Below are 25,107 nucleotides of genomic sequence, written 5' to 3'. Positions count from 1 at the left end.
GAGAGAGAGAGAGAGAGAGAGAGAGATTTATTAACATTTATTTTTTAGTTCTCGGCGGACACAACATCTTTGTTGGTATGTGGTGCTGAGGATCGAACCTGGGCCGCACGCACGCCAGGCGAGCGCGCTACCGCTTGAGCCACATCCCCAGCCCCCTGATTTTTCCTTTTGTCTCTGGTTCCGATATGTCTCAGCACAGAACTGTAACTGATCCTGTTTTATTTAAAGTCTGAATATTTTATTTATCATTGAATCTTTGCATCCACTTTGATCTTTAAAGACATTGCATTCAAAATTTATTTTTCTCAAGAAAATGAGAAGAAAAGTCACAGATCAGGAGAAAATACCAGCAAAAGACAAATATGATAAACGACTTGTAAGGTCAGGCACCGGTGACCAAAAGGAGGCAGATTAACAGCTGCTGAACAAGGCTTCATTGAGATCAGCTCCCAGGTGAGACCCTCCAGACCGATAGAGCGGGTCCAGGAGAATCGCACCCAGGCTCAGCCGGATTGGAATTTTATTGGGCCTAGGACAGGAAGGGAAGGTTTGGGACAGGAAAGGGAGTTTTTTAGAGGTCCTTGTCCTCCTGGGGTTGGTTGGGGGATCTTGGTGAGATCTTTGTCCTTCCAGGATTGATCAGGAGACTCCGTTGATTGACAGGTGTTGCGGGTTGCCTGGTGTTTTGTTCCTTAGCCACCTCAAACCGACCTAACGGGACTGGGATCTAAAATACACCAAGGGCTCTTGAACCTTAACAATAAAAATAAAAAAATAAATAAGCAACCTGATTTAAAAATAGGCCAAAGGTCTGGGCAGACCCCCCTCTCCAAATATATATACATATAAATAAGCATATGGAAAGATGCCCCACATAGTAACATATGGGAAATGCAAATTTTAAAAATGAGATACTGTACAGACCTATTAGAAGGGCCAAAATCCAGAACACTGAATGCTGGTGCGGATGGCGATCAAGAGGAACTCCCATTCACTGCTGCAAAATGAGGCAGCCTGGAAATTTTTTTTTTAACATTTATTTTTTTTTTAGTTCTCGGCGGACACAACATCTTTGTTGGTATGTGGTGCTGAGGATCGAACCCGGGCCGCACGCATGCCAGGCGAGCGCGCTACCGCTTGAGCCACATCCCCAGCCCCTGGAAATTTCTTTGGAAGATACCTTGGCAGTTTCTTGCAGAAGTAAACATCCTCTTATACAATCCAGTAATCACTCCCTGTCCCACTCCGAGGTGTTAAAAATTTAAGTACAATTTGTGTACACTTTGTGCACACCAATGTTTATAGCAACCTCGTTCATTATTGCCAGTGCTTGAAAGCAACCAAAAAACCCTTCGGTAAGTGAACAAACAGTGGTACATCCAAATGATGGAATATTATTCAGCACTTAAAAAAGGGAAAGAAAATAAAGTGAGCTGTAGAGTCACGGAAAGACAAGCATGAACCTTAAATGCAAATGACTCGGTTTAAAGAAGCCTGTCTGAAACGGCTACGTACTGGATGATTCCAACTGTGTGATGTTCTGGAAAAGGCAAAATTGGGGGTTAGGTATTTTTGTGGGGTTGTTTATTTGTTTGCTTGTTTTGGTACCAGGGATTGAACCCAGAGATGCATAATCACTGAGCCACATCCCCAGTCCAAAAAAGCATGGGGAAAAGAAAATAATTAAATGGAGTACTAGAGATTTTTAGGTCAGTGAAGCACTCGGTATGACATTATGATGGTGGATATGTGTCATTAGTGCTTGTCCAATTTCATAGAAGTCACAACACCAAGAGCAAACCCTGATGTAGACTATGGATTTTGGGTGATGGCAAGTGTCATGTAAGTCACCGACTGTAGCAGATGTCCCACTTTGGTGGGAGATGTTGACAGTGGGGGAGGTTGTGCATGTGTGGGAGGGAGTTAGGGGAAATCTCTGTGCCTTATGCACCATTTTGCTATGAACCTAAAACTTCTCTTTGAAAAATGATTAGTCTTTCTGAGCACAGAGGCACAGGCCTGTACACCCAGCGGCTCCAGAGGCTGAGGCAAATGGATGGCTAGTTCAAGGCCAGTCTGGGCAATGAGAGGGACCCTCTCTCAAAATAAAAAATAAAAAGTGTTTGGGGTGTAACTCAGTGGTAAAGTATCCCTGGATTCAATTCTTAGTAATGGAGAAAATCATCTTAAAAATTAATTCATCTTGATGACTGAGGTTTTCAACTGCACCCAAGGAAGATGTCTTACCCTAGTACTGTCCCAGGGTGATTTGCAGCCCACATCTTCATTTGGCTGTACCAGGCAGAGTTCTCCCATCCTCCAAATCCTTGAAACATGAGGCTTGAAGGAGGATATTGCTTCCCTGGGGAGTGGACGCCCTTCACTCAATCCCTTAGCCTCCCCACTGTCTGCCCAGCTTAGTGCTGAGTGATGCTGCGTCCCCAGGAAGAGGTTAACTGATAACTGCAGATCCCAGGGGTGACTCCCTGGGGAATTCCAGGCCTGGTTCAGTCTGGGCTTTTCCAGGCCCGCCCAGGGCCTGCCTCATGCTAAATCCCCAGCCCCGTGGGATTCCTAGAAACTCCTAGGGCAGGTTTTGGGGTGGGAAGCAATTTAATTACGTATGCAGCAGTTCAACCTCATCAAGCCCGCCCCAAGTAAGGGCAGAATAAATGGGAGATGAGCTGATTTGTTAGGACACAGCCATGAGCACCTAGGGAAGAAGAAGGACCCTGCACTGTCAATCCAGGTAAACCCATAAACTAGCTCCTCGGACAAAACCAGCTCTCAGCTACATCGGGTGTCTTGGGATCAGGGGCTGAATTGGGTAAGAGTTAACATCACCATGATCCCCAGGGACTTGGAGCAAGCCTCGGGGTAAAACAATTCTCAGTTCCTGCACTCATCCTTTGCCTGGGCCCAGACTTGGAGCAGGGGGTCAAGGCCAGCCTGGGCTTCTCGGTGCTTGCTCTAGTTTGTATCTAAAGCATTCCCCCAAAACCCATGTATAGAAGCCTTGGTTCCCAGCCTGTGGCACTACTGGGAAACGGTGGGACCTCTCAGAGGGGGAACCTAGTGAGAGGAGATCAGGTCATAGAGCGTACCCTGTGGAATACGGGGTCCCTGGCACCTTCTGTCTCTCTTTTTGCTTCCAAGCTGCCACGAGGTGGGCAACTCCCTCTGCCAAGTGCTCCTTCCATGATGGGCTGCCTGGCCACAGGCCCCACAGCAGTCCTCACTGCTCTGGACAACTGATCAGGGACTACACCCTCCAAAACAGAGATCCAAAATAAACCTTTATTCCCCATTAGTTGATGATCTCAGTATTTTGTCACAGTGACAAAAACCTAGTTAGAAAAACCCTCTCTCCCAGCACAGCCTGTTTTAGCAGGCAACGGAGAGTCCCTCTGTGGCCGGCAGCAGCTACAGAGCTGTCACTGCTGGGAGTGGGCAGGGCTTGCTGGATTGGCCTCCACCGATCTCTCTCAACATTGGGCAGAGTTTGCAGGAGTCAGAACTACCTGGTCTTCAGGCCCCTCTTGGTAGAGGCCTGGCTTACTGACCCTTAATATCAGCTTGGGAGGGACAGGACAGGAAGAGCCCTTGGGGCCAAGATGACTTTGATCCAGAACACTCTGCTCCCGTGTCCCCACCGTCTCCCACGCTCCAGCTCTGCAAGGGGGCAGCCGTGTCATTCACCACTGGACTTTGACAGAGGCCAAAGGCTCTGCTTGGTTGTCCATGCCTATCACCTTCCAGCACTGCTGAGTCCTTTGCTAAGGTCAACTGGGTATGTCCCCTGGAAGCTGGAGCCCCAAGATGACAGCCCAGGGTGTCCTCTGGATCCTGCTTGCATTTCTGGTGTGGTCTAATCCAGGAACAGGTAAGTCAGAAGCACAGACCCCCGGCCAGGACTCTCAGCTCTGAAGAAGTATAGGGTAGCCCTTTCTGTATCGGCGCCTGCATGGGGTGAAGCCCAAGAGCACAGGAAGCTCTGGATCTCAAGGATCCTTCAATCTGGCAACTTAGATGTTCCCAACCCACAAGTCAAGATAGGGATAGGGAGAAAGGCCTGGGAACTGGGAAGTAAAAACTAGGAAAAGCTTCCTGGAGGAGAGAGTCATAAAACTAGGATTTGGGGTCATGCTGCTGGTCCCCAAGGCATCAAACCTAGAACAAAATAACAGAGGAATTACAGAATGGACTATCTGGACAAAATCCAGGATTCTAGACAGCAGAGCATGGGGATTAAAATTCTGGGTTTGGAGCTGGGGTAGAGCTCAGTATTTGAGTGCTTTCCTAGCATGCACAGGCGCTGGGTATGGGGTGAACTTGCTGGATTCAAATCCTGCCTCTGCCACTTCCTAGCTCTGTGACCTTAGGTAGTTAACTTACCTTCTCTACACTTCAGGCACCTCATCTGTAAAAGGGAGCTAATAAGACCTATCTCATAGCCTTGTGAAGATTAAGTGAGTTATATAAGTCACCTAGCATGGTTCTGGTAAATGTTTAATAAACACTGTCAATTACCCAACAACCCACTCCTAACCCAGCTCTGGGTCAGGTCACCTAGCACTTCTAGTTTCTAAGTTTACCCACCCCCCAAAAAAGGCACATATCCACCTGTTCCTCCCTTGGGAATCTTGGAAGATACCTTTCCCTTAAAAATTCCCTAACTTCAATCTGTTACCCGAAACTGTCCATCTTTCCCTCTAGATATATGGGGACACTCCTGGGTCCTGTATATCGCCCTGCCACCACCCTGCCATCAACCACCTTCAATACTCACCTCTGCACTCTCCCCTTTCTGTATTCTAGCATCCTAAGAATCAATTGTCACATGGAAGCCAAAGGAATAATCTTAGGACGCTAGCCGGGCCGTATCTCTCTCTGGCTCATAATTTTGCCATAGCTCAACCATGCTCAGAGTCTGAGCCCCTCAACCAGCGCGCAAAAAGTCTCTGTGCCTCAGTTTCCTCTTCTACATAGAAACAGGGCTGGGAGCCACACTGTTATCATCAGATGGAGCACTAGCATGGGCATTGGGAAGACATGGAACAGCAGGGGGACCCTCAGGGACAGGTGAGGCTGGATGGCTGAGCTGATGCACTCTCTCCTGCCACAGCCTCCCTGCCCCTGGTCATGGATTCTGTCATCCAGGTCCTGGCTGAGCTGGAGCAGAAGGTGCCAGTGACGGAAGTCAATCTAACTGCCTCTGCACGGCTGCTGTCAGCCCAGGACTCTGGCACCTCCAATCCCCTTCACCACTTCCTGCTTGAGACACCAAGTCACAAAGCTGCTGAACTGGATGCCCACCCACTGAGTCCGGAGCTTCAAGGCCTGATGAAGATGGTGGCCCAACACGAGATACGGGGAGGGCAGGAACACGGGGTGGTGCTGGCCCCTGATGGTTCCACCGTGGCTGTGAAGCCTTTGCTGGTGGGGCTGGAAGCTGGACTGCAGGGGCACAGGATTGTCAACTTGCCCTTGGACAGCCCAGCCACCCCTTGGGATGCTGAAGCCACCCCTCCAGGACACAGGGATGTTTCTCCAGAGGGAACCTCTGCAGATGCTGGAGCTGCCTCTTCAGATACTGAAGCCACCTTACCAAATGACAAAGCCAAGTCCCCCACCACTGTGGACAGACTCCTGGCAGTCACCCTCGCAGCAGATCTAGGCCTGACTTTCCTCCAGCCTCCCCAGACCCAGAGCCATCCAGGCCTGGGGACAGAGGGCTGTTGGGACCAGCTCTCTGACCCCCAGATCTTCACGCTGCTGGACCCCAAGGCATCAATGCTCACCATGGCCTTTCTCAATGGGGCACTGGATGGGGCCCTCCTTGGGGACTACCTGAGCCGAATCCCTGAGCCTTGGCCACCCCTCAGTCACCTGCTGAGCCAATACTATGGAGCAGGGGTGGCTGGAGACCCAGGCTTCCGCAGCAACTTCCGACGGCAGAATGGGGCTGCTCTCACTTCAGTCTCCACCTTGGCCCAGCAGGTGTGGGGGACCCTTGTCCTGCTACAGAGACTGAAGCCGGCACACACCCAGCTGCAAAACGTGAGCCAAGAACAGCTGGCCCAGGTGGCCACCTATGCTGCCAAGGAGTTCACCGAGGCCTTCTTGGGTGAGAAGTTCCCCTACCCTAGGGACCCTCCTCACAGATACAGACACTCCCAGCCCCATGGTCAGGGGGATCTGGGGCTAAGGGAGTCTAGAGGCAATGATAAGGGCTCTGGGTTGGGGGCCAGGACTGGTGAGGAAATGGTAAAGCTGGGCTTCAAAAGATGAATAGGAGTTCATCTGATTTTTTTTAAAAAGGAAGAGGACTCTGATACTTTCTGCTACTGAAAAAACAAACCCTTGAGATAAAGAAACTTAAAAGAAGAATGGTTTATTTTGGCTCACAGTTTTGGAGGTTTCAATGCATGGTGGGTTAACCCATTGTTTCTGGCCTGTAGCAAAGCAGTTCATTATGGTAGAATGTCAAGTGACAGAGGAAGCTTCTCTCCTCATGGCAGCTAAAAGCAAAGAGAGACTAGGGACAAGGTTCTCATTATCCCCTTGGAGAGCAGGCCCCCAATCACTTAACTTAATCCCATTAGGCCCCACCTCTAAATAGGCCTCTAAATGGGCCTCTGGGGACATTCCAGATTCAAACAGTAGTAAGGGCATTCCAGGAAATGGGTTCGGCAAATGCATAGAAATTCAAATGGGATTTCACCCAGTTTCTCCTGTGCACCTTTAGGTGAGATACTTCACTTCTCTGGACCTATATTCTTAAATAAAGTCTGATAAGCCATTTCAACCTCTTGGATTTGCTGGTTGGTTAAGAAGTAGCACATGCCGGGCATGGTGAAGCACTCCTGTTATCCCAGTGTCTTAGGAGACTGAGGCAGGAGGATTTTTGAGTTCAAAGCCAGCCTCAGCAACTTAGGCCCTGAGCAACTTATGGAGACCCTGTCTCCAAACATTAAAAAAAAAAAAAAATTGGGGCTGAGAATGTGGCTCAGTGATTAAGGGCCCCTGGTTTCAATCCCTGGTACTGAAAAAAAAAAAGGAAGGAAGGAAGGAAGGAAGGAAGGAAGGAAGGAAGGAAGGAAGGAAGGAAGGAAGGAAGGAAGGAAGGAAGGAAGGAAGGAAAAGAAAGTAGCACACAGTAGGAGCTCAGTAAATGGGTTGAGATTTCCCCCCAATCCCCGTCAGCGTGGCTAACCCTCCCTAGGGTTCAGGGCAAGGCCATCTGGAGAAAGCATCTGACCTTGAGGTCTGAGCTAAAATTCTTGAGCTTTATTCTGAAGTTGATGGGAAACAGTGGGTATCCCTACAAGACTGGAATGCTGTTAGATTTAAAACAGATCCCAATGACTCTTACTGTATCTGGGAAGATCCTGGAGGACTGGTCCATATGTGCACTTTAACGAGGCTGTAGGCGGCAGGCAGGAAACGCTTGCTGACACCACGTTGGACTCCTTTGCCCACAGGATGCCCAGCCATCCATCCCCGATGTCGCTGGGAAGCGGCACCTTACCGGGGCCGCCCGAAGCCATTGCAGCTGCCGCTCGGGTTCTTATACGTGCATCACACGTACGTGCCAGCGCTACCCTGCACCACCTTCACTGGATGCTCAGCCAACATGCTCTCCATGCAGCGTTTCCACCAGGACACGCGAGGCTGGGATGACATCGGTTACAGGTGAGCTGACCCTTCCCCAGGCTCCTCCCTCCCCGCCAGACCAGGGGTGGAGCTGTAGTTCCAGGATAGAGTGAGTGGGCGGAGCCTGACAGGGTGGAGGAGGAGTTTGTGGTGGGTGGAGGCAAGCCAGATGGGGGCGTGGTCTAGACTAAGGACCGGGCCTTAACAGAGGTCCGAAACACCTGAACAGTGGGCTGCCTGGATGAGGGGAAAGAACTAGGCCAGGAAGCAGAACCTGGGCGAAGGATGGGCCCCATGGTAGTGTCTGGGTCTGGGATGGAGCAGTGAAGGCCGAGCCAGAATAAAGCTGCGAATGGGTCAAGAGCTGGACTTGAGGCTAGGGGAAGAGAGTGGAGAAGCGCGGCCAGGGCTGAGAGGGGGATCCAGAGAGCAAGTCAGTTTCCCAGGTGGCCCTTGGTGTGGGAGTGGCACTGAGCCGTATAGATCCGCTGCAGTGTGTCTGCGCAGGTCTTGCGGTCAGATGGCCGCTGTCCCTGGGGCAGAATCTGGGGGAGGGTCCAGATGAGGGGCAGAGCCTGGCTCACGCCACATGATGCCTCCTTCCCCTTCCTTCCCCTCTGAAGTTTTGTGGTGGGCTCCGACGGCTACGTGTACGAGGGCCGCGGCTGGCACTGGGTGGGCGCGCACACGCTCGGCCACAACTCCCGTGGTTTCGGCGTGGCCTTTGTGGGCAACTACACGGCGACACTGCCCACCGAGGCCGCGCTACGCATGGTGCGCGAAGTGCTGCCAAGTTGCGCGTCGCGAGCTGGACTCCTGCGACCAGACTACAAGCTGCTCGGCCACCGCCAGCTGGTGGCCACTGACTGCCCGGGTGATGCGCTCTTTGGTCTGCTGCGCACCTGGCCGCACTTCACCGAGGTAAGTCTTCGCCGCCTGCACTCCTGCAGATGGACGCCCTTCTGTGTGCACAGCTCAGTGGCCTCTGACCCCTGTCTGTCATCCCCTGCCTCTACAGACCGAACCAGGCTCTGATCTTATTTGCAACTCATCTATTCTGGCAAGCAAAGCCCAGTCTTCAGTCCCTGCTGGCAACATCCCCTGTCCTGGAACTTCTACCTGTACAACCTCAGCCCAACCCCTGAGCCAGCCGCTTTGTTCTTTGCCTAGGCCCCAATATCTCTGCCCTCCCACCATTGCCTGGGCCCTGACCCCTGCCAGCGTCCCTCTGCCCTCGCAGCCGTAGCTCAGTATTTATGACCTAAATCCAAGTCATAACCCGTCTGCCTGCACAAACTCATCCCAGCAAGCAGACACTATGGCTCAGGCCTGTAATCCCAGGGGCTCAGGAGGCTGAGGCAGGAGGATGGCAAATTCAAAGCCAGCCTCAGCAAAAGCGAGTTGCTAAGCAACTCAGTGACACCCTGTCTCTAAATAAAAAACAAAATAGGGCTGGGGATGTGGCTCAGTGGTCCAGTGCCCCTTAGTTCAATCCCCAGTCTCCCTCTCTGCCCCTCACCACACCAAAAAAAAAAAAACAAAAACAAAAACAAAAAAACAATAACAACAACAACAAAAAAAACATTCATCCCAGCATACCCAACCTTGGGCTTACTACTGCCTCCTCCTCATCCAAAGGCCTTCTGTCCACAGACACTAACCTAGCTTCTGGCTTTCTACCCAAAACTCCTTTGCCTGCATAACCTCTGTCCAGTCTCCAGTTGTCTGTTTCCCAGATAATCTGAGCCCTTGGAAAGCTTGTTCAGCCCCTGAAATCTGGTGAGAACTGGAGCAATCCAGCCTAGATTGCCTGAAGACTTCATCCCAGTCCCTGACCTCAATCCCTAAAACACTTAATCACTAGCCAGGTGTAGTGGTGCATACCTGTAATACCAATTACTGGGGAGGCTAAGGCAGGAGGATCCAAGATTCAAGGCCAACCTCAGCAATTTATTTTTTTTATTTTTATTTTTTAAAGAGAGAGTGAGAGAGGAGAGAGAGAGAGAGAGAGAGAGAGAGAGAGAGAGAGAATTTTTAATATTTATTTTTTAGTTCTTGGCGGACACAACATCTTTGTTGGTATGTGGTGCTGAGGATCGAACCCAGGCTGCACGCATGCCAGGCGAGCGCGCTACCGCTTGAGCCACATCCCCAGCCCCAACCTCAGCAATTTAGCCAGACTATCTCAAAATAAAAATGAAAAGGACTGGGGATATAGCACGTTGTAGAATGTTTGCCTGGCATGCTCAAGGCCCTAAGTTCAATCCTTTACCACAAAACAAACAAACAAAAAAACAACAACACACATCTGGACAATCATGCTACTTGTATAACTGCCACTCTATTTCATTAAGCTGTTGATCTTTCCATCCTGGCCTGCAATCAGTTTTATATTCACTCCCTCACTTTGAACCCTGATCCTCTCCCATGTCCTAGATCCCAAGGGGAGAGCAGACCCAGCTACAAACAGCCCCAAGAATCATACTCCCTTGTCTTTTCTAGACTGAAAATTAAGAACTACCAGGAGGGCCTTCCAGAGATCCAAGAGGGAGCCACCTCTAATGATCCTGCCAGCCACTACAGATCTCCAATAAAGACACCATGGAAAGAAAGCTCTTGTTCACACATTGTCTGTGTTTGCATGCATCATCCTGGTTTGACTTTGCCCAGAAGCAGACCCTAAGACAAGAGTGTTGATACAAGGGGCTGGGGATATAGTTCAGTGGTACAGCGCTTGCCTAGCATGTTGGTGGCCCTGGTTTGATCCCAGCACTACGAAAAAGAAGGAGAAGAAAGAAAGAAAGAAAGAAAGAAAGAAAGAAAGAAAGAAAGAAAGAAAGAAAGAAAGAAAGAAGGAAGGAAGGAAGGAAGGAAGGAAGGAAGGAAGGAAGGAAGGAAGGAAGGAAGGAAAGAAATCTAGTACAAATGGTTGATTGGGGGGTTATCTCAGGACATATCAGTTGCAGAATGAGAAAGCAAAGCAGGGAAGGAGAAGTAACCAGGAAGAGATGTGTTTTCTAGCAAGTTTCCACTGTGAGAAACCAAGGTTTAAGCCCACTGGGGGACAGTGGAGGACACATATCTCAGAGTTATATGTGTGAGGGTCATTGACAAAGAACCACACTTGGGGAAGTATTAATTTGATGGCACTTTTGGAATGCTTGTCCCCTGGGCGAATTAGACTCAGTTTGCTAGAGAAAATCCTCCAGCAAAAAAAATGCAGGGTATTGGGAGCTGGGAGTGGGGCTGGTGTGCAGTGGAAGAGTAAAGGCCCAGATGATGTGGTGGGACACAGTCTTGACGTGTACAGTGAGTGGTGGGAGTGTGGTCTGAATAACATGTCTAAGGTGGACATATCTGAGGTGTATGTACACATGCATAAATACATCCAGCTCCAGAAGAAGGGTCTTTGGCTCTCACTAAAGCCCCCCCACCTTGATTTAATCACTCCACGTGGCACATATACCAAAACATCACATTGTACTTCACAAATGGGTACAATTACAATTTATCAGTTAAAAATAAAGATAGGACCAGGAGTGTATCTCAGTGTTAGAGCAGTTGCTTAGCATGCATGAGGCCCTGGGTTTGATTCCCAGCACCACAAAATAAATAAATAAAATTTAAAAATAAAAATAATTGCCAGGTATAGTGGTGCATGCCTGTAATACTCATGATTCAGGAAACTGAGGCAGGAGGATCACAAATGTCAATCTCAACAATTTAGCAAGACGCCGTCTCAAATAAAAAATATTTTAGCCAGGTGTGGTGACACATGCCTACAATCCCAGAGGCTCGGGAGCCTGAGATAGGAGGATCACAAGTTCAAAACCAGCCTCAGCAAAAGCAACTCAGTGAGACACTGTCTCTAAATAAAATACAAAATAAGGCTGGGAGGTGGCTCAGGGGTTGAGTGTCCCTGAGTTCAAGCCCCAGTACCCCAAAATAAATAAATATAATATTTTTAAAAGTTTTAATGTAGCTCAGTGGTGAACTCCAGTTCCAAAATCTAAAAGTTAATTAATTAATTAAAAATAATTTTACAAAAAAGAAAAAAAAAGACCGTCCTGTTCACAGAGGGCTACAGAGTTTTCAAGGCCCATTGTGAAATAAAAATATAAGATCTCTTGTTCAAAGTAAGCATTTCAAGATGATGACAGCAAAGTGTTAAACTAAGCATGGGACCTTTCTGTGTCTGGGGTCCTTTGCGACCGTCCAGGACCATATACCCATGGAGTCAGTCCTGTCTTTCCTGCTCCATGGATTCTTTTTTTTCCCCTCTTTCTTCAATACTGGACATTGAACCCAAGACCTCACACATGCTAAACACATGCTCTACCACTGAGCTGCATTCCCAGCCCTTTTTACTTTGAGATAGGATCTTGCTAATTTGCCTACACTGGCCTCCGATGTTGAGACCCTCCACCTCAACCCCCAGAGTTGCTAGGACTACAGGCATGCACTACTATGCCCACCTGCCACTCCATGGATTCTTGTTATCTTTGCCTTTGCACAAACTGTTGCTTCTCCTTGGTATGATCTTCTAATTTCTTTTCTGCTTCAGGTTGCAAAGATATCGCAAAGATCAGAGAAGTCCTCCTGGATTTTTCCAGCCCAAAGAGCGTCACTGCTGCTCAGCCTTATTTCCCTCCAAGTCCACCTCACCAGTGAGAAACATCCCCTATTTGCATTCATTATCTGTATCCCCCAATGTACTGGGAGCTCCAGGAGAGTAGGAACCAAGTTCATGTAGTTCCCTGTGGCTTCTTCAGTACCTAGCACACAGCAGACACTCAGGAAACATTTGTCAAATAAACAAAGGCTCCCATGATGAACCTTTTGAAACTGATATTATAATCTTGTACAAATAAGGAAACCGAGGCTCAGACAAAGGAAGTGGTCTGAGGTTACATAGCGAGAGAGGGACCAGCTGGCACTCAAACCCACCCCTGTCCAGCTTCTGGGCCATAGTGATGCTGACTCACTCATTTATCGTAACAGCTTTTTTTCTGCCCCCATTTTCAAGTAAACATTTATTGAAGCGTAAGATACAGGACAGTGCACCAAACCATGTAACTTGACGAATTTTCACAACAGAACACACCCAAGTAACCAGCACTGAGCTCAAAAACTAGAACATGTTAAACGTGTGTCACATGAATTTCACTTCCATTTAAGGAACAGCAACAACAACAAAAGATGTCATGGTGGTGCACATCTGTAATCAGAGTTACTCTGGAGGTTGAGGCAAGAAAATGGAAAAGTTTGGGGCCAGCCCAGGCAACTTAGCAGAACCCTGTCTCAAATTAAAATTTTAAAAGGTGGGAGGAGCTAGAAGTATAGCTCAGTCACAGATGGCTTGCCAAGTATCATGCCAAAGGGAAAAGAGAGAGAGAGAGAGAGAACTTTTTCCCATTTCTATAAGGAGATCATGCCAAACATTTTTCCAGTATGAGTGAATCAATCTACACTGGCTAGCATCAGATGAGAACTCTCAGTGCTCCATATCCTTACCAACATTTATTCAGCATGTGCCCATTTTGCAGAGAAGCCAACTGAGTTTCAGGGAGAGGAGCATGTGTTGCCTTCCGGTCAGTGAGGGATTCTGGGACCTTCTTGCCAGAAATGTACTCTGCTGCCTTCCCTCTGCCACCTACCCTCCATCCCCGCCCCTGCATCCTGCCCCTTCTGTGCCCTCCCAGCCTGGCTGTGGTGTGGGGTGGGACAGACAGGGTCACGTGGACCTGGGTTCAGCGGGAGGAAGCCAGGCAGGGTGCAGAAAGCTGCTGATTCTGGGGCTGGCCAGGAAATCAAGGTAAGAGGGATAATACATGTGGCCCCCCAAGTGGGTTATCTGGAGGTAGAGCTGAGAACCGAGGGGCAGTCAAGATGCGGAAAGTATGTGGGCAGACACTGGGCAGCACTGTCTCTCTCTAGTCCTGCAGGAGAGCCTCCACCATGGAGTCACGGAGACAGAGCTCCCAAACCCAGCCCGCTACCCCACCTCTGCCGACATCCTACCGCTGGCACACAGGAGGTGGAGGGGAGAAGGGAACTGGTGGGTTCCGCTGGGGCCGCTTCGTTGGTTGGGGAAGAGCACTGAGCCACCAGGAGCCCATGATTAGCAGCCAGCCAGCCCCCCGCTTGCTGTTCCGTCGGGTCCTCTCTGCACCCCCCAAGGAGTCACGGACCAGTCGCCTCAGGCTATCCAAGACCCTCTGGGGAAGACATAAGAACCCACCGCAGGAGCCAGAGCTGGAGCCAGAAGCCCCAGGTACATGCTTCCCCCCACCCTGAACTTGGGCAGGGCTGGGTGGCCGGATGCTTGGGTTTTGTCTGCCACCAGAGCATCAGCCCTCTAGACACAGGAAGTTGTGGGGAGTGCAGAAGCCCAGCAGGAAGTGACTGGGGCCAGCAGCCCTCTTCCCTCTTTTCACCTAAAGAGGGGTGACGTAGAGTTGCCAAGGACCCATGGTCAGGGGCTTCAGACTGAGGAAAGGAGAGGGCGCAGAGTACACGAGTACTGTCCAGATGCCAAATGGCTCTCAGCCCCAACAGTCTAGGCTCTGTCTCTTCTGCCTGGATACCCACCTCCTCTACCTTCTGATCTCCAGCCTTGAGTCTTACCTGTGTCTCTTGGTCTCCTTTGAGCCTCCACTTCCCCATTAGTTAAGCGGGAAAAATGATGATCTCCACCTTGAAGGTCACAGTGTTTCATTCATTCGTGTTCATCCCTCCATTTATTCATTCAGACAGGCGGTTTGTTGAGCATCGATCATGGGCCAGTCCCCAGTTGAGGCACTAAGATGCACAAGTGAACAAGGCAGATGACATTCCCTGCCCTGTGGAGCCTACAGTGTGGTGGTGGTGGTGGGTGGAGGCGACAGACAGTTAAAAAAAAAAAAAAAAGGTCAACAAAAAAAATGACAGATGGTTCCAAGTGTCGTGCCAAGGGATCTAGAAGGTAATGGATATCATGAGGATTAGAGCTCAGGAATGTGGCACAAGCCCAGCCCAGCATATTGTAAGTGATCCATTAATAAGTAGGAGTTATCATTTGTTGCCCCTAGTGGTAAAGCAAGGGAGCAGGCGGTCATTTGACAGGGCTGATTCCACTCTTCTATTACTGGGAGCTCAGTTAAATCTCTCTATTCACATTTCCAGTTTGCAGAGGCATCTCCCAGGATGTCAGGGCTTGTTCACTGCATAGGATCCAGAGAAAGCACTCCAACAAGCAAATCTGCTCAAACACCTCTCATGGGTCTCTACTACCCTTAGAATAAAACCCTAGTTCCTCCAACAGGGAAACCTCCACCCAAGACCTGGCTCCCATCTCTTCCTGGGCTTTCTCCTCCTGCCTCCAAGCCCTCCCCTCTATGTCTCTGGGCTGTGCTCATCATCAGCCTTTGCTCAAGATGTTCCTGCCACATTCTCTCTCATCTCTGCTTACCAAAACTTAACCTTATGTTCAAGACCTACCGTGAGCTTATTCTCTCTGGGAGGCCTTCGTGACCCACTGACTGCTACCTCCCCTTCCCCAAGAAAGGGACCTCCCCCTACCCTGACATTTTTCTGTTCTTCCTCAAACTTTGAATCTTTCCACCTTAGACTTATTTGTATACGGACTCATGGCTTCTGTCCTGTTTAGCCTTTTTTTATAACTTTTTTTAAAAAAATTTTTTATATGGTGCTGAGGATCAAACCCAGTGCCTCACATGTGCTAGGCCAGGGCTCTACCACAGAGCTACAACCCCAACCCCTGTGTTTTAGCCTCTTGAACCTACCCACTACCTTGGTTAAGAAAATAATGCTGTGTTTGTAGCCTGGCTCGGCCACTCACAAACTCTGTGGCCCTGGGCAAGCGGGTGGGCTGTGTGTTTGGTGGGGACAAGGACAAAAGAGTGGTAGATGCATGCCTGACATGATTATTAGAGAGTGCACCTAAGAGGGGACCGCTGATGAGCCTGGGTGCATGGACACCGTGACTGGAGGGAAAAGAAATGACTAAGTCATCTAGCACCTCCTTCTCTTCCCAGAGCCAGAGCCGGAGCCTCACGTCCCACAGATCCCCGAGGCCCCCACCCCTGATGTGCCTGTCTGGGATATTGGGGGCTTCACCCTGCTTGATGGAAGGCTGGTGCTGCTCGGGGGCGAGGAGGAAGTGAGAGGGGGCACGTGGGCAAAGGGAGGGAAGGAGGGAAAGGGAAAATAGGGTTGGCACGGGAGGGAAGGGCATCTGCCCCTTCCTCTGCCTATCTCCCTCCACTTTCTCACTGCCTGCTCTTGTGGGAAAACAGGGTCCTCGCCGGCCAAGGGTGGGAAGTGCCAGCTCAGAAGGCAGCATGCAAGTGGCCATGGGGAACCTCAGGGATGCAGGTAAGTCTCTTGAGAGGCGGGGAAGGCTCGGGTATTTGGGAGCCTCTCAAAGTGGGGCAGACTAAGATGATTCAAGCCCTAAACTGCACTTCTGACTACCCACAGATCGGACCTTTGGAAAGGCAGAGCCAGAGGCTGCTGGCTCCAACCAGGTCCACAATGTTCGGGTGAGGCAGCCAGTGGGAAGAGGGGAGTGCGGGCAGGGGTGAGCGAGGACTCCGAAACCCTCAGAGCTGAAGGGGCACTTTTACTGGTTGATCTGGTGTAGGTCGCTGATCCTCTCTGGGTCTCTGTGTCCCCCTATCCATCAGATAGAGATAATGAGAATTTTCCTCTTGGGTCTGTTTACAAGGAGTCTATAGAGAATGCAGAAAAGCTGATGGTGGATGCTTTAGAAATGCGAGCTGCCGGTTGTCTTTATTATTGCTGGTAATACAGCCTGGGTTTGGTGTGAATCCACTGAGACCAGCACATCCTCCAGGACATCTGGGAGGGAAAGAGCTGAGAAGGAAGAACAGAGTTCTTCCCAGCTGATATCCACCTCTTCCCAGGGGTTGCTCAAGAGGCTGAAAGAGAAGAAAAAGGCCAGGTCTGAGCTGGGAGCCAATACCTCCAGGGATGGGTAAGGGTCTCTGAGGGGCTGGAGTGGGCAGAGGGCCTGGGGTTCAATATGTGTCCCCCAGCACCTATCAATCCCACCTTCCCTAAACACCTCCTATCCCTTCCTCTGTGTTCTGCCCCAGGTCACATGATGCTGGGGCCATAAATATCCTGACACAGAGCCTGCTTTTGGTTGAAGGGTTGGGGTGAGCTCTAAAATGGAGCTAAGTCAAGACCCTGGTCTGTGAGGGTCAGGGAAGGAACACTTTAGCTGACACCTTGGTTGAAAGTTAGGCCAAGGGTTGGGAAAAGCAGAAGGAACGGCAAGTGCAAAGGCTAAGAGGCAGAAAGGGACAAAAAACAAGGCCAACTGTGGAGTTCAGAAAGAGGGTGACAAGAGTTGGTCTTTCTGAGGTCATGCAGGCCACGGTGAGACAGAGTAGGAACAGGATCCAATTTAAGTTCAAGTTCCTGGCCTTCCTCTACCCTTCAGGCTATGGTGGGTGTGGAGGGAAGGGAGGAATGATGCTTGCTCACGGGTTTCTGCCCCTGATCCCCCAGTACTATGGGCTCTAAAGAATCACTGGCCACACTCTCTGAACTGGACCTGGGTGCCGAACGGGAGGTGCGGGTCTGGCCACTGCACCCCAGCCTCCTGGGAGAGCCCTACTGTTTCCAGGTTAGTGCAAGCCATCCTCCCCCTGCGTCCCACCCCCGACCTTTTGGCGCCACCACTGGCTTCAACCACACCCTTGGATCCCCTGCTCCAACAGGTAACGTGGGTGGGCGGTAGCCGCTGCTTCTCCTGTCGCTCGGGCGCTGAGAGAGATCGCTGGATTGAGGATCTTCGTCGCCACTTCCAGCCCAGTCAGGTCATTCATTGCCCGAGAAAAGCTGGACATGGAGACCCTGCCCACGGGGCCCGGGCGCGCCCTTTCCATTCTACCCAAACGTTGCTCAATCCAAACTCTCTCCCCTGAAACACACTCGCCCACACCTTCACAACCTTTCCATCTGTGATGGCACCAGCCAGCAACAGATCAGACAGCCCCTCTATTTCATCCTGGCACGATCTGCGTCCAAAACCCTACCTACCCGTTACTCCTCTATATCATGGAGCCCCGATCTCTCCGGGAACCACAACCCCTCCCAAAGCTAGAAACTTCTGTGTAGTTATCTTGGACCCCCGAGGCCCCACGCTTTTTCCCAAGGGCCAGCAATCTCCTTGGGGCAGGGCGCACAGCGTTGGACGCTCTGCGCTTCTCCCGCTTATCCAACTTGGAGCGCTGAGGCCTCCGAAACACTCTGCCCACAGGACAACGTGGAGCGGGAAGAGACGTGGCTGAGCGTGTGGGTGCACGAGGCGAAGGGGCTGCCCCGAGCGGCTGGGACGTCGGGCGTGCGAGCCGAGTTATGGCTAGATGGCGCGCTGCTGGCGCGCACCGCACCGCGGGCTGGCCCAGGCCAGCTCTTCTGGGCCGAGCGCTTCCACTTCGAGGCGCTGCCACCGGCCGGTCGCCTGTCACTGAGGCTTCGCGGCGGAGGCTCAGCAGGAGCAGATTTGGGCCGTGTGACGCTGAATCTGGAGGAGCTGAGCGCTCCCCGCGCGCCAGCGACGGGCCTGGAGCGCTGGTTCCCGCTGCTGGGGCAGCCAGCGGGTGCGGCCCTGCGGGCGCGAATCCGGGCCAGACGCCTACGGGTGCTGCCGTCGGAGCGCTACAAGGAGCTGGCGGAGTTTCTCACCTTCCACTACGCGCGCCTCTGCGGAGCGCTCGAGTCCGAGCTGCCTGCGCAGGCCAAGGAGGAGCTGGCAGCCGCCATGGTGCGCGTGCTGCAGGCCACCGGCCGGGCGCAGGTGAGGCGCCACGACTGCGCGGACCAGGACAACCTAGGGGCAGATAGTGGAGTGGGGAGGCGAAACCTGAGCAGTACTAGTAAGGGAAGAGAATCTCGGGCGGGGCCTGAGCATCACCTGTGAGGCGCAGGACTTGAACTTCAGCTGCGAGGGGCGGAGCCTGAGCAGAGCCTCCGTAATACAGGGCTTGTTTTTGCCCTGAGGAATGGAGGTTTTGGTCTCAGCTATGAGCCCCAAAGTGAGGAGTGGGCAGTCAACAAGGAGGGGCAAGAATGAAGAATGGTGTGAAGATCGGGTCTAGGGCCAAGATTACCCCGGCTCAGTCTGCACAACGTGACTGACCTCTGCCTTACCCAGGCGTTGGTAACAGACCTGGGCACAGCCGAGCTGGCACGCTGTGGAGGCCGTGAGGCACTGCTGTTCCGAGAAAACACATTAGCCACCAAGGCCATTGATGAGTACATGAAGCTAGTGGCCCAGGATTACCTCCAGAAGACCCTAGGTGAGCTGGGAGGGGAGCAGCTGGTGTCAAAGGCTTGTTGGGTGGGCTAAGGGACCCGAGGAGATGTAGGAGGCCCTGGGTAGCCTGGATTCTGGTGGTTCTTTGGGGGTGCTAGTATCCTGGGGGAAAATGGAAACTGCTCAAGATGTTAGATGGCTCTGGAGTAAGTTAGAGATGGGTTGAAGGCTGGGTGCAGTGGGTTTGGGTCATAATGATCCTGGATTTTATCTGGCTCTTCCTGTCTTCAGGGGAGGTTGTTCAGCATCTCTGTGCCTCCACTGAGGACTGTGAGGTGGACCCCAGCAAGTGCCCAGCATCAGAGCTGCCCCAGCACCAGTCCAGACTTCGAAGCAGCTGTGAGGAGGTCTTTGAAACCATCATTCACTCCTATGAGTAAGAATCAAGGACCTAGCACCTGAGCCCACCCCCCATCCCCACCACTCAGCCACTGTGATAACCTAGACCCTCCTGTTAGGGCTGCCAGATGAAATACAGGACACTAAGTTAAATTTGATGCAATATTTGGGTTATACTTACACTAGAAAAATTACTTGTTATTTATTTGAAAGTCAAGTTTAACAGGATGTCCTGAAATTTTATTGGCTGTCTGTCAACCATATCTTCAATTCCATGACACCTGACCCCAGGTAACCTTGAGGAGATTCCATACCCCAATTTCATGCCATTTGACCCTAGTTAACAGGAAACCTCAATCCTATGACTTCTGGTTCCAGATGATGCATACCCCTAATCCCATGACTCTCCAACTTTAAGTCACCCTGTATCCCAAATCCTATAAAACTGAACACAGGAAACCTGGGATTCCTGTCCCGTGACTACTTCTGACTCTAGCTTAACTTTGGTGCTTAAATCCCATGGCATCTGACTCTAAGTGGCCCTGTAACCCTAATCCCGTCCTACTTCATATCATATACTCTGACATCTCAGTCTCATCTCCAATTATAACTACATCTCAAGCACATGAACTTTGTTCCTATGTGATCCAGGATACCAAATCCAAGAGTACTGATTCCAGAGGTTGCCATAATAACTACACTATAAGCACTGACCTTATGGGGACTTATAACCCCAAGTATCATTAAATCCTCAATCCTGGTACCTGGACCCCAGTGAGAAGGAAGCCTACATGGCTTCATGAGTAGCTCCTTGGGGGATCATAGACAAGCCATGCAATGCTTCCTTTGATGTATGACCCCTGCTCTTATAACCTTAACCATCCAGGACCTTTATGCCCATAGCTGCCTCCTCTGACTACTATCTCTTCTGCCCCAGCTGGTTCCCGTCTGAGCTGGGCACTGTCTTCTCAAGCTGGAGAGAAGCATGCAAAGCACGTGGCTCCGAGGCACTGGGCCCCCGACTAGTGTGTGCCTCCCTCTTCCTGAGGCTTCTATGCCCTGCTCTCCTGGCACCCAGCCTCTTTGGCCTGGCACCAGAGCACCCAGCACCTGGTCCAGCTCGCACCCTCACATTGATCGCCAAAGTTATCCAGAACCTCGCCAACCGTGCCCCGTAGGTGCTGGGAGATTGGGAGGCCATGCTGGGGGCACAAGGGTGGCAAGATGCCTGACCTGACTCATCCAGCCTGGCTCTGACTTAGGTTTGGTGAGAAGGAAGCCTACATGGGCTTCATGAATAGCTTCCTGGAAGATCATGGGCCAGCTATGCAACACTTCTTGGACCAGGTGGCCATGGTGGATGTGAATGCTGCACCCAGTGGCTACCAAGGCAGTAGCGACCTGGCTCTCCAGTTGGCAGTCCTGCATGCCCAGCTCTGTACCATCTTTGCTGAGCTTGACCAGGTGTGACCTGAGCACAAAGCCCTGGGAAGGCAAAAAGCCTGGGAGACTCTGGCTCCAGAAGCTCACTTAGCATCCTCCTTGCATGCCTCACCAGACAACCCGTGACAGCTTGGAACCACTGCCCACTATCCTGAGGGCCATCGAGGAGGGCCAGCCTGTCCCTGTATCTGTGCCAATGCGTCTTCCATCACCCCAGGTCCATTCCAGGTAATCTCAAGTGTGGTCTGGGTTATGATGGTTGGGAGCAGAGGCAGGGCTCTCACACTGGGGGGGGGGGGTCACAGGTGAAAATCACAGGGATCGTGGGGCAGGACCATGGTGGGGACAGTGTCAGAATGGACAGAGGCCAGAGGTGGGGGGCTCAATATGGTAGAGGGCAGCTAGTCACCGAGTCAGATTGAATATAAATAAGGTGGGGGTAGAGTCATGTCGGAGGGCAGAGAGAGGTCACCTCATGTCAGAGAGAGAGTAACTTTGCAATCAGAGATCTAAGGTCACTTTTCAATCAGATGTTGTGGAGGGGGTAAAATCAGGGGTTGGTTTGAGATCAGATGTTAGAACATAGTCATCAAGTGTCAGGGCAGATTCATAATGTAAGCAGAGGTCAGGCTTAGGTCAGGTGAGGTCAGGCATTATGGACAGGGTCATATTTGGGATCAAGGTCAGGGATCATATTCTACCAATGAACAGGAACAACAGGATCAACGTAACATTTGTTGGGGAGAAGATGGGGCCACATTGGTAAGGAAGAGGGTGCCCTTGTAAGCAGAGGTCAAACCCAGGATCAGAATGTAATCAGAGGTAATGGGAAGGATCAGACCAAGGATTACAAGTGTCAGAGGTCAGGGGAGAGGCTAGAAAGAGAGGAAAGGTTATGTCAAGAGTCGTAGAAATGACAGAATGGTAGTCAGAAATCAAGGATAGGGTCTCATTAGGGTCATAGGTTAAAATATGATCTTTGGGGACAAGTTCACAGGGATGGGGTCATTTCTGGCCAATGGGCGGGGGTCGTTTCAGGGGCTAGTGGAGGGTCTGAGATTCTCGATGGCACCCCAGTTTCTCCGCAGGGGAGAAGCCCGGCTTCTTGGCCCCCCGGGACCTCCCCAAGCACACCCCTCTCATCTCCAAGAGCCAGTCTCTGCGCAGCTTTCACGGTGCAGGGAGTTGGGCCCGGCCGCGACCCGACGAGGAGCGCCCCCCGCGGCGCCCCCGGCAAGTGCAGCGCACCCAGAGCGTCCCCGCCGGGCGCCCTGCCCGCCGCCGACCATCTGCCGGGCCCCGGCCCCGACCCAAAGGCTCCCTGCACGCCGGCCCCGCGCCCCGCGGCCGACCCTGGACCGGGGCCTCTGCCTCACTGCCTCGGAAGCCATCGGTGCCCTGGCAGCGCCAGCTGGACCAGCCGCGGGACCGAGACCAGGCTCTGGGCTCGCACCGCCCGGTGGGCAAGGTGAGGTCTGGCCCAGGTCCATGGGGGCGCGGGGTCTGGGAGTGGATAGGAACCGGACTGGAGGAAAGCCCGAAAGCCAGGCAAGACTGAGTTCAAATACCAAGCTCGCGGCACTTCGTGACTCCAGGTCCAGACTAACCCTCTCTGAGCCTCAGTTTCTCCCTCCGTATAACAGGAACGTTATATGGCAGAAACGTGGGGAAGCAGATCAGGATCTCTGGGGAAAGGAAGAAACGAGATGACGCTTCAGATAACAGCTGCTGTCTCCCCACAGTTGGCAGAGCTACAGTGCGAAGTGGCCGCGCTTCGCGAGGAGCAGAAAGCATTGTCCCGCCTCGTGGAATCACTAAGTACCCACATCCGAGCTTTGACGGAGCAGCAGGAGCAGCTGCGGTGTCAGCTGCAGGACCTAGACTCTAGGCTCAGTCCTAGGTGAGCCCCGCCCTCTCCACTAGTTCCACCTCCAATCGGGCCGCACCAATGAGATCTCACCAAGCTCCGCATTTTTCCCCCCCCTGGTACCCGGGATTGAACTCAGAGGCTAACCACTGAGTCACATCCGCAGCCCTTTTTATTTTTTTGTTTTGAGACAAGTTCTTACTAAGGTGCTTAGGGCCTCACTAAATTGCTCAGGATGTCCTCGAACTTGTGATCCTCCCGCCTCAGCCTCCTGAGTCGCTAGAATTACAAGCCTGAGCCACTATGACCAGGCTCTGCTTTCATTCAGTGCTCCCAAATCTCTCCTTGAAAGGACACGTCCCCAAGCCACAGGTCCAGGCCCTGGCAGCCCCGCCCCCCCCCCCTGCAGCGTGGTCAGTCCCCTAACAAGTCCTCTTCTCCAGGTCGCCCCCCTCAATCAGTCTCTCTTAATCAGGTTGGGCCAGGACAGGGATCACTTAGCCTGGTGGCTCTCCCACCCTGTCACAACCCCTCCCAGGACGGGCCAGTCTCCACCTCCAGGCGTTGATTACCTGTCTTCGCATCTTATCCATGCCAGCTCTGATCAGACCTCTCTTCAGACATATTTAGGCCCCGCCCTCCAGCCTAAACAAACCCTGCCTTCACTTCAAGCCCCACCCCCTGGGTCTCCTGTCCTACCTGGAGCTGAAAGAGACTTCTCAGCCTCTGATCTTTCCCCCTTGCCCCTGACCCCTACAGGGCATTGCAGTCGAATCCAGAGGGTGGTCTTTCAAGTAGTGAGGGTCACAGGCTGAAAAATATGGTAAGACTCCTGCTGGAGCCCTGGGGAAGATCTGGGCTGGAAAGGAGCCAGAGCTGGAGATCAATCCGTCTCTGGCTACAAACCCACCTCCACTGCCTCCCCAGGAGCGCCGCCTGACTGACATGGAGCATACTCAGGCCCAGCTGAGGGATGCTGTTCAGAACCTACAATTTCTTCCAAAGATACCAGAGTCACGGAGTCAGCCCCTGCCTCTCAAAGCACCTTGCGTCAATGGAGATACCACCTGAGCTGCCCATTCTCTATCCCATGTGGTCTGGGAGCGGAGAGCCACTTAGGAGGGTATCTGACCCTGTCTTTAGCCCTATGTGACCTACAGTGAGGAGTGGCACTGTAGGTGCCAACCAACCACTCTGGCACTATGAGGTTGCCCAGTAAAATCTTGATTTCAGTAAAATCAGTGGTTTGTTTGTCCCTAAGGTTTGCTAATCACGGAGTAGCCCCTCACCCCCATTCAATTCTCCCAAATTCTCTCCAAATTTGAGGTCTCATGGAAGGGAAATGTAAGCAGATTCTCACCAGCTAGGTGACCTTAGGCCATCACTCTAGAAGCATTTATTTCATTATCTATAAAATGGATCTGAAATTCTCCTACACTGTGGCAGACCCCTAAAAGTATTCAAAAAAAGGTATTCATCATTGGTATAGGCAGTACCTATTTCTCAAGGAAGCATGGGTCCTACAACCCATTTATCCCATACCACCCTCACCTAATCCTCAGGCTCCAGATAAGAGAATTTTCCTAAACCCCAAATCCCAAACCAGCTCCCTCATGGCATGGAGAGCGTAGTCTGAGAGGCAGATGAAGGAAGGGTAAGAAAATGTGAAGTTCTGTGGGTGAATGGTGAGTAAATTAGTAGGCCTTTAAATCATGGGTGAGGGGTAGGGTGGAACATTAGGCAGGTGAATAGGTTAGTATTTGTTGGATGTTTGACTTATAGATGACTAGTTAGGTAGGCAGGTAACCAGGATGGATATGTCTACTTAGAAAAGACCTGGCTCATAGTAGGAAATAAATATTTGAATTAATTAAGTGATTATATATATTGTGTGTACATTTGTTAAGATCTTCTGAAACTGAGCTGGGCTGTGGGGAAACAATGAATACAGGACCCTTGTCCTCATGTGGAGAAGATAAACAAACATGAAAATGATGAATGAATGGGTGGCAGAGTGGAAGGATGTGAATTAGGATGATTGGGTGCTTACTTGGTTTTCCAGATAAATAGATATTTTCTTAAGTGGTGGAGGGACGGGCGTGTAGATGGGTTGTGAATAGATGAGTGTGTGTTTGGATAGATGAATAGGTGGTTGGAGGGGTGGATAGTAGGTGATTAGTTGATTGGATGGGTAGAGGAGTGGATGACTGATTAGGCATGTGGATGAAAGGATGGGAAGGTAGACCAATGGTAGATGGGAGAAGATAGCAGTCTTGTAATAGGCTAGTCCTGGAGGGACAGCGAATTAGGGGGCCTTAGCAATGGGGATCTAGGGCAGCTCTAGGGGCATGGAGATGCTTAAGTCCAGTGTGAACAATGGAGAGGATGGAGTGAGTTTGTGGTTGGAAGACAGCTGAAGTGGACAAGGGACTGGAACTAAGGACTGGGTGGA

The 25,107-nt window shown here is 51.4% G+C and overlaps 2 protein-coding genes across 3 annotated transcripts; both read left to right on the top strand.

Annotated features, from left to right (window-relative positions):
• Nucleotides 1–3,792: 3,792 nt before the first annotated feature.
• On the top strand, nucleotides 3,793–10,170 carry PGLYRP2 (peptidoglycan recognition protein 2; the record flags this gene model as incomplete). Its single annotated transcript, XM_081288244.1, has 5 exons — nucleotides 3,793–3,883; nucleotides 5,126–6,127; nucleotides 7,485–7,695; nucleotides 8,280–8,577; nucleotides 10,159–10,170. 5 exons carry the CDS (start codon nucleotides 3,793–3,795, stop codon nucleotides 10,168–10,170), a joined length of 1,614 nt encoding a protein of 537 aa, XP_081144370.1.
• Nucleotides 10,171–13,400: 3,230 nt separating this feature from the next.
• Nucleotides 13,401–24,418, top strand: RASAL3 (RAS protein activator like 3). 2 transcript variants are annotated; one of them, XM_081288223.1, is made up of 18 exons: nucleotides 13,401–13,471; nucleotides 13,594–13,930; nucleotides 15,693–15,817; nucleotides 15,954–16,032; nucleotides 16,138–16,199; nucleotides 16,584–16,654; nucleotides 17,194–17,311; nucleotides 17,406–17,504; nucleotides 17,948–18,487; nucleotides 18,845–18,989; nucleotides 19,238–19,382; nucleotides 20,283–20,519; nucleotides 20,608–20,809; nucleotides 20,904–21,016; nucleotides 21,866–22,256; nucleotides 22,531–22,688; nucleotides 23,415–23,478; nucleotides 23,583–24,418. In XM_081288223.1, the coding sequence occupies exons 2-18, from the start codon at nucleotides 13,615–13,617 to the stop codon at nucleotides 23,724–23,726; spliced, it is 3,009 nt and encodes a 1,002-aa protein (XP_081144349.1). In that variant the 5' UTR covers nucleotides 13,401–13,471; nucleotides 13,594–13,614; the 3' UTR covers nucleotides 23,727–24,418. The 2 variants fall into 2 exon arrangements, with proteins under 2 accessions (XP_081144349.1, XP_081144350.1); XM_081288224.1 differs by lacking the exons at nucleotides 20,904–21,016; nucleotides 21,866–22,256; nucleotides 22,531–22,688; nucleotides 23,415–23,478; nucleotides 23,583–24,418 and having other exon boundaries at nucleotides 20,592–20,692.
• Nucleotides 24,419–25,107: the final 689 nt, after the last annotated feature.

Source organism: Spermophilus citellus (genome assembly GCF_964194105.1).
Source record: "Spermophilus citellus genome assembly, chromosome: 3".
Classification (NCBI taxonomy): Eukaryota; Metazoa; Chordata; class Mammalia; order Rodentia; family Sciuridae; genus Spermophilus; species Spermophilus citellus.
Note: the sequence above shows the minus strand (reverse complement) of the source record. Positions and strands in the feature narration are given on the sequence as shown.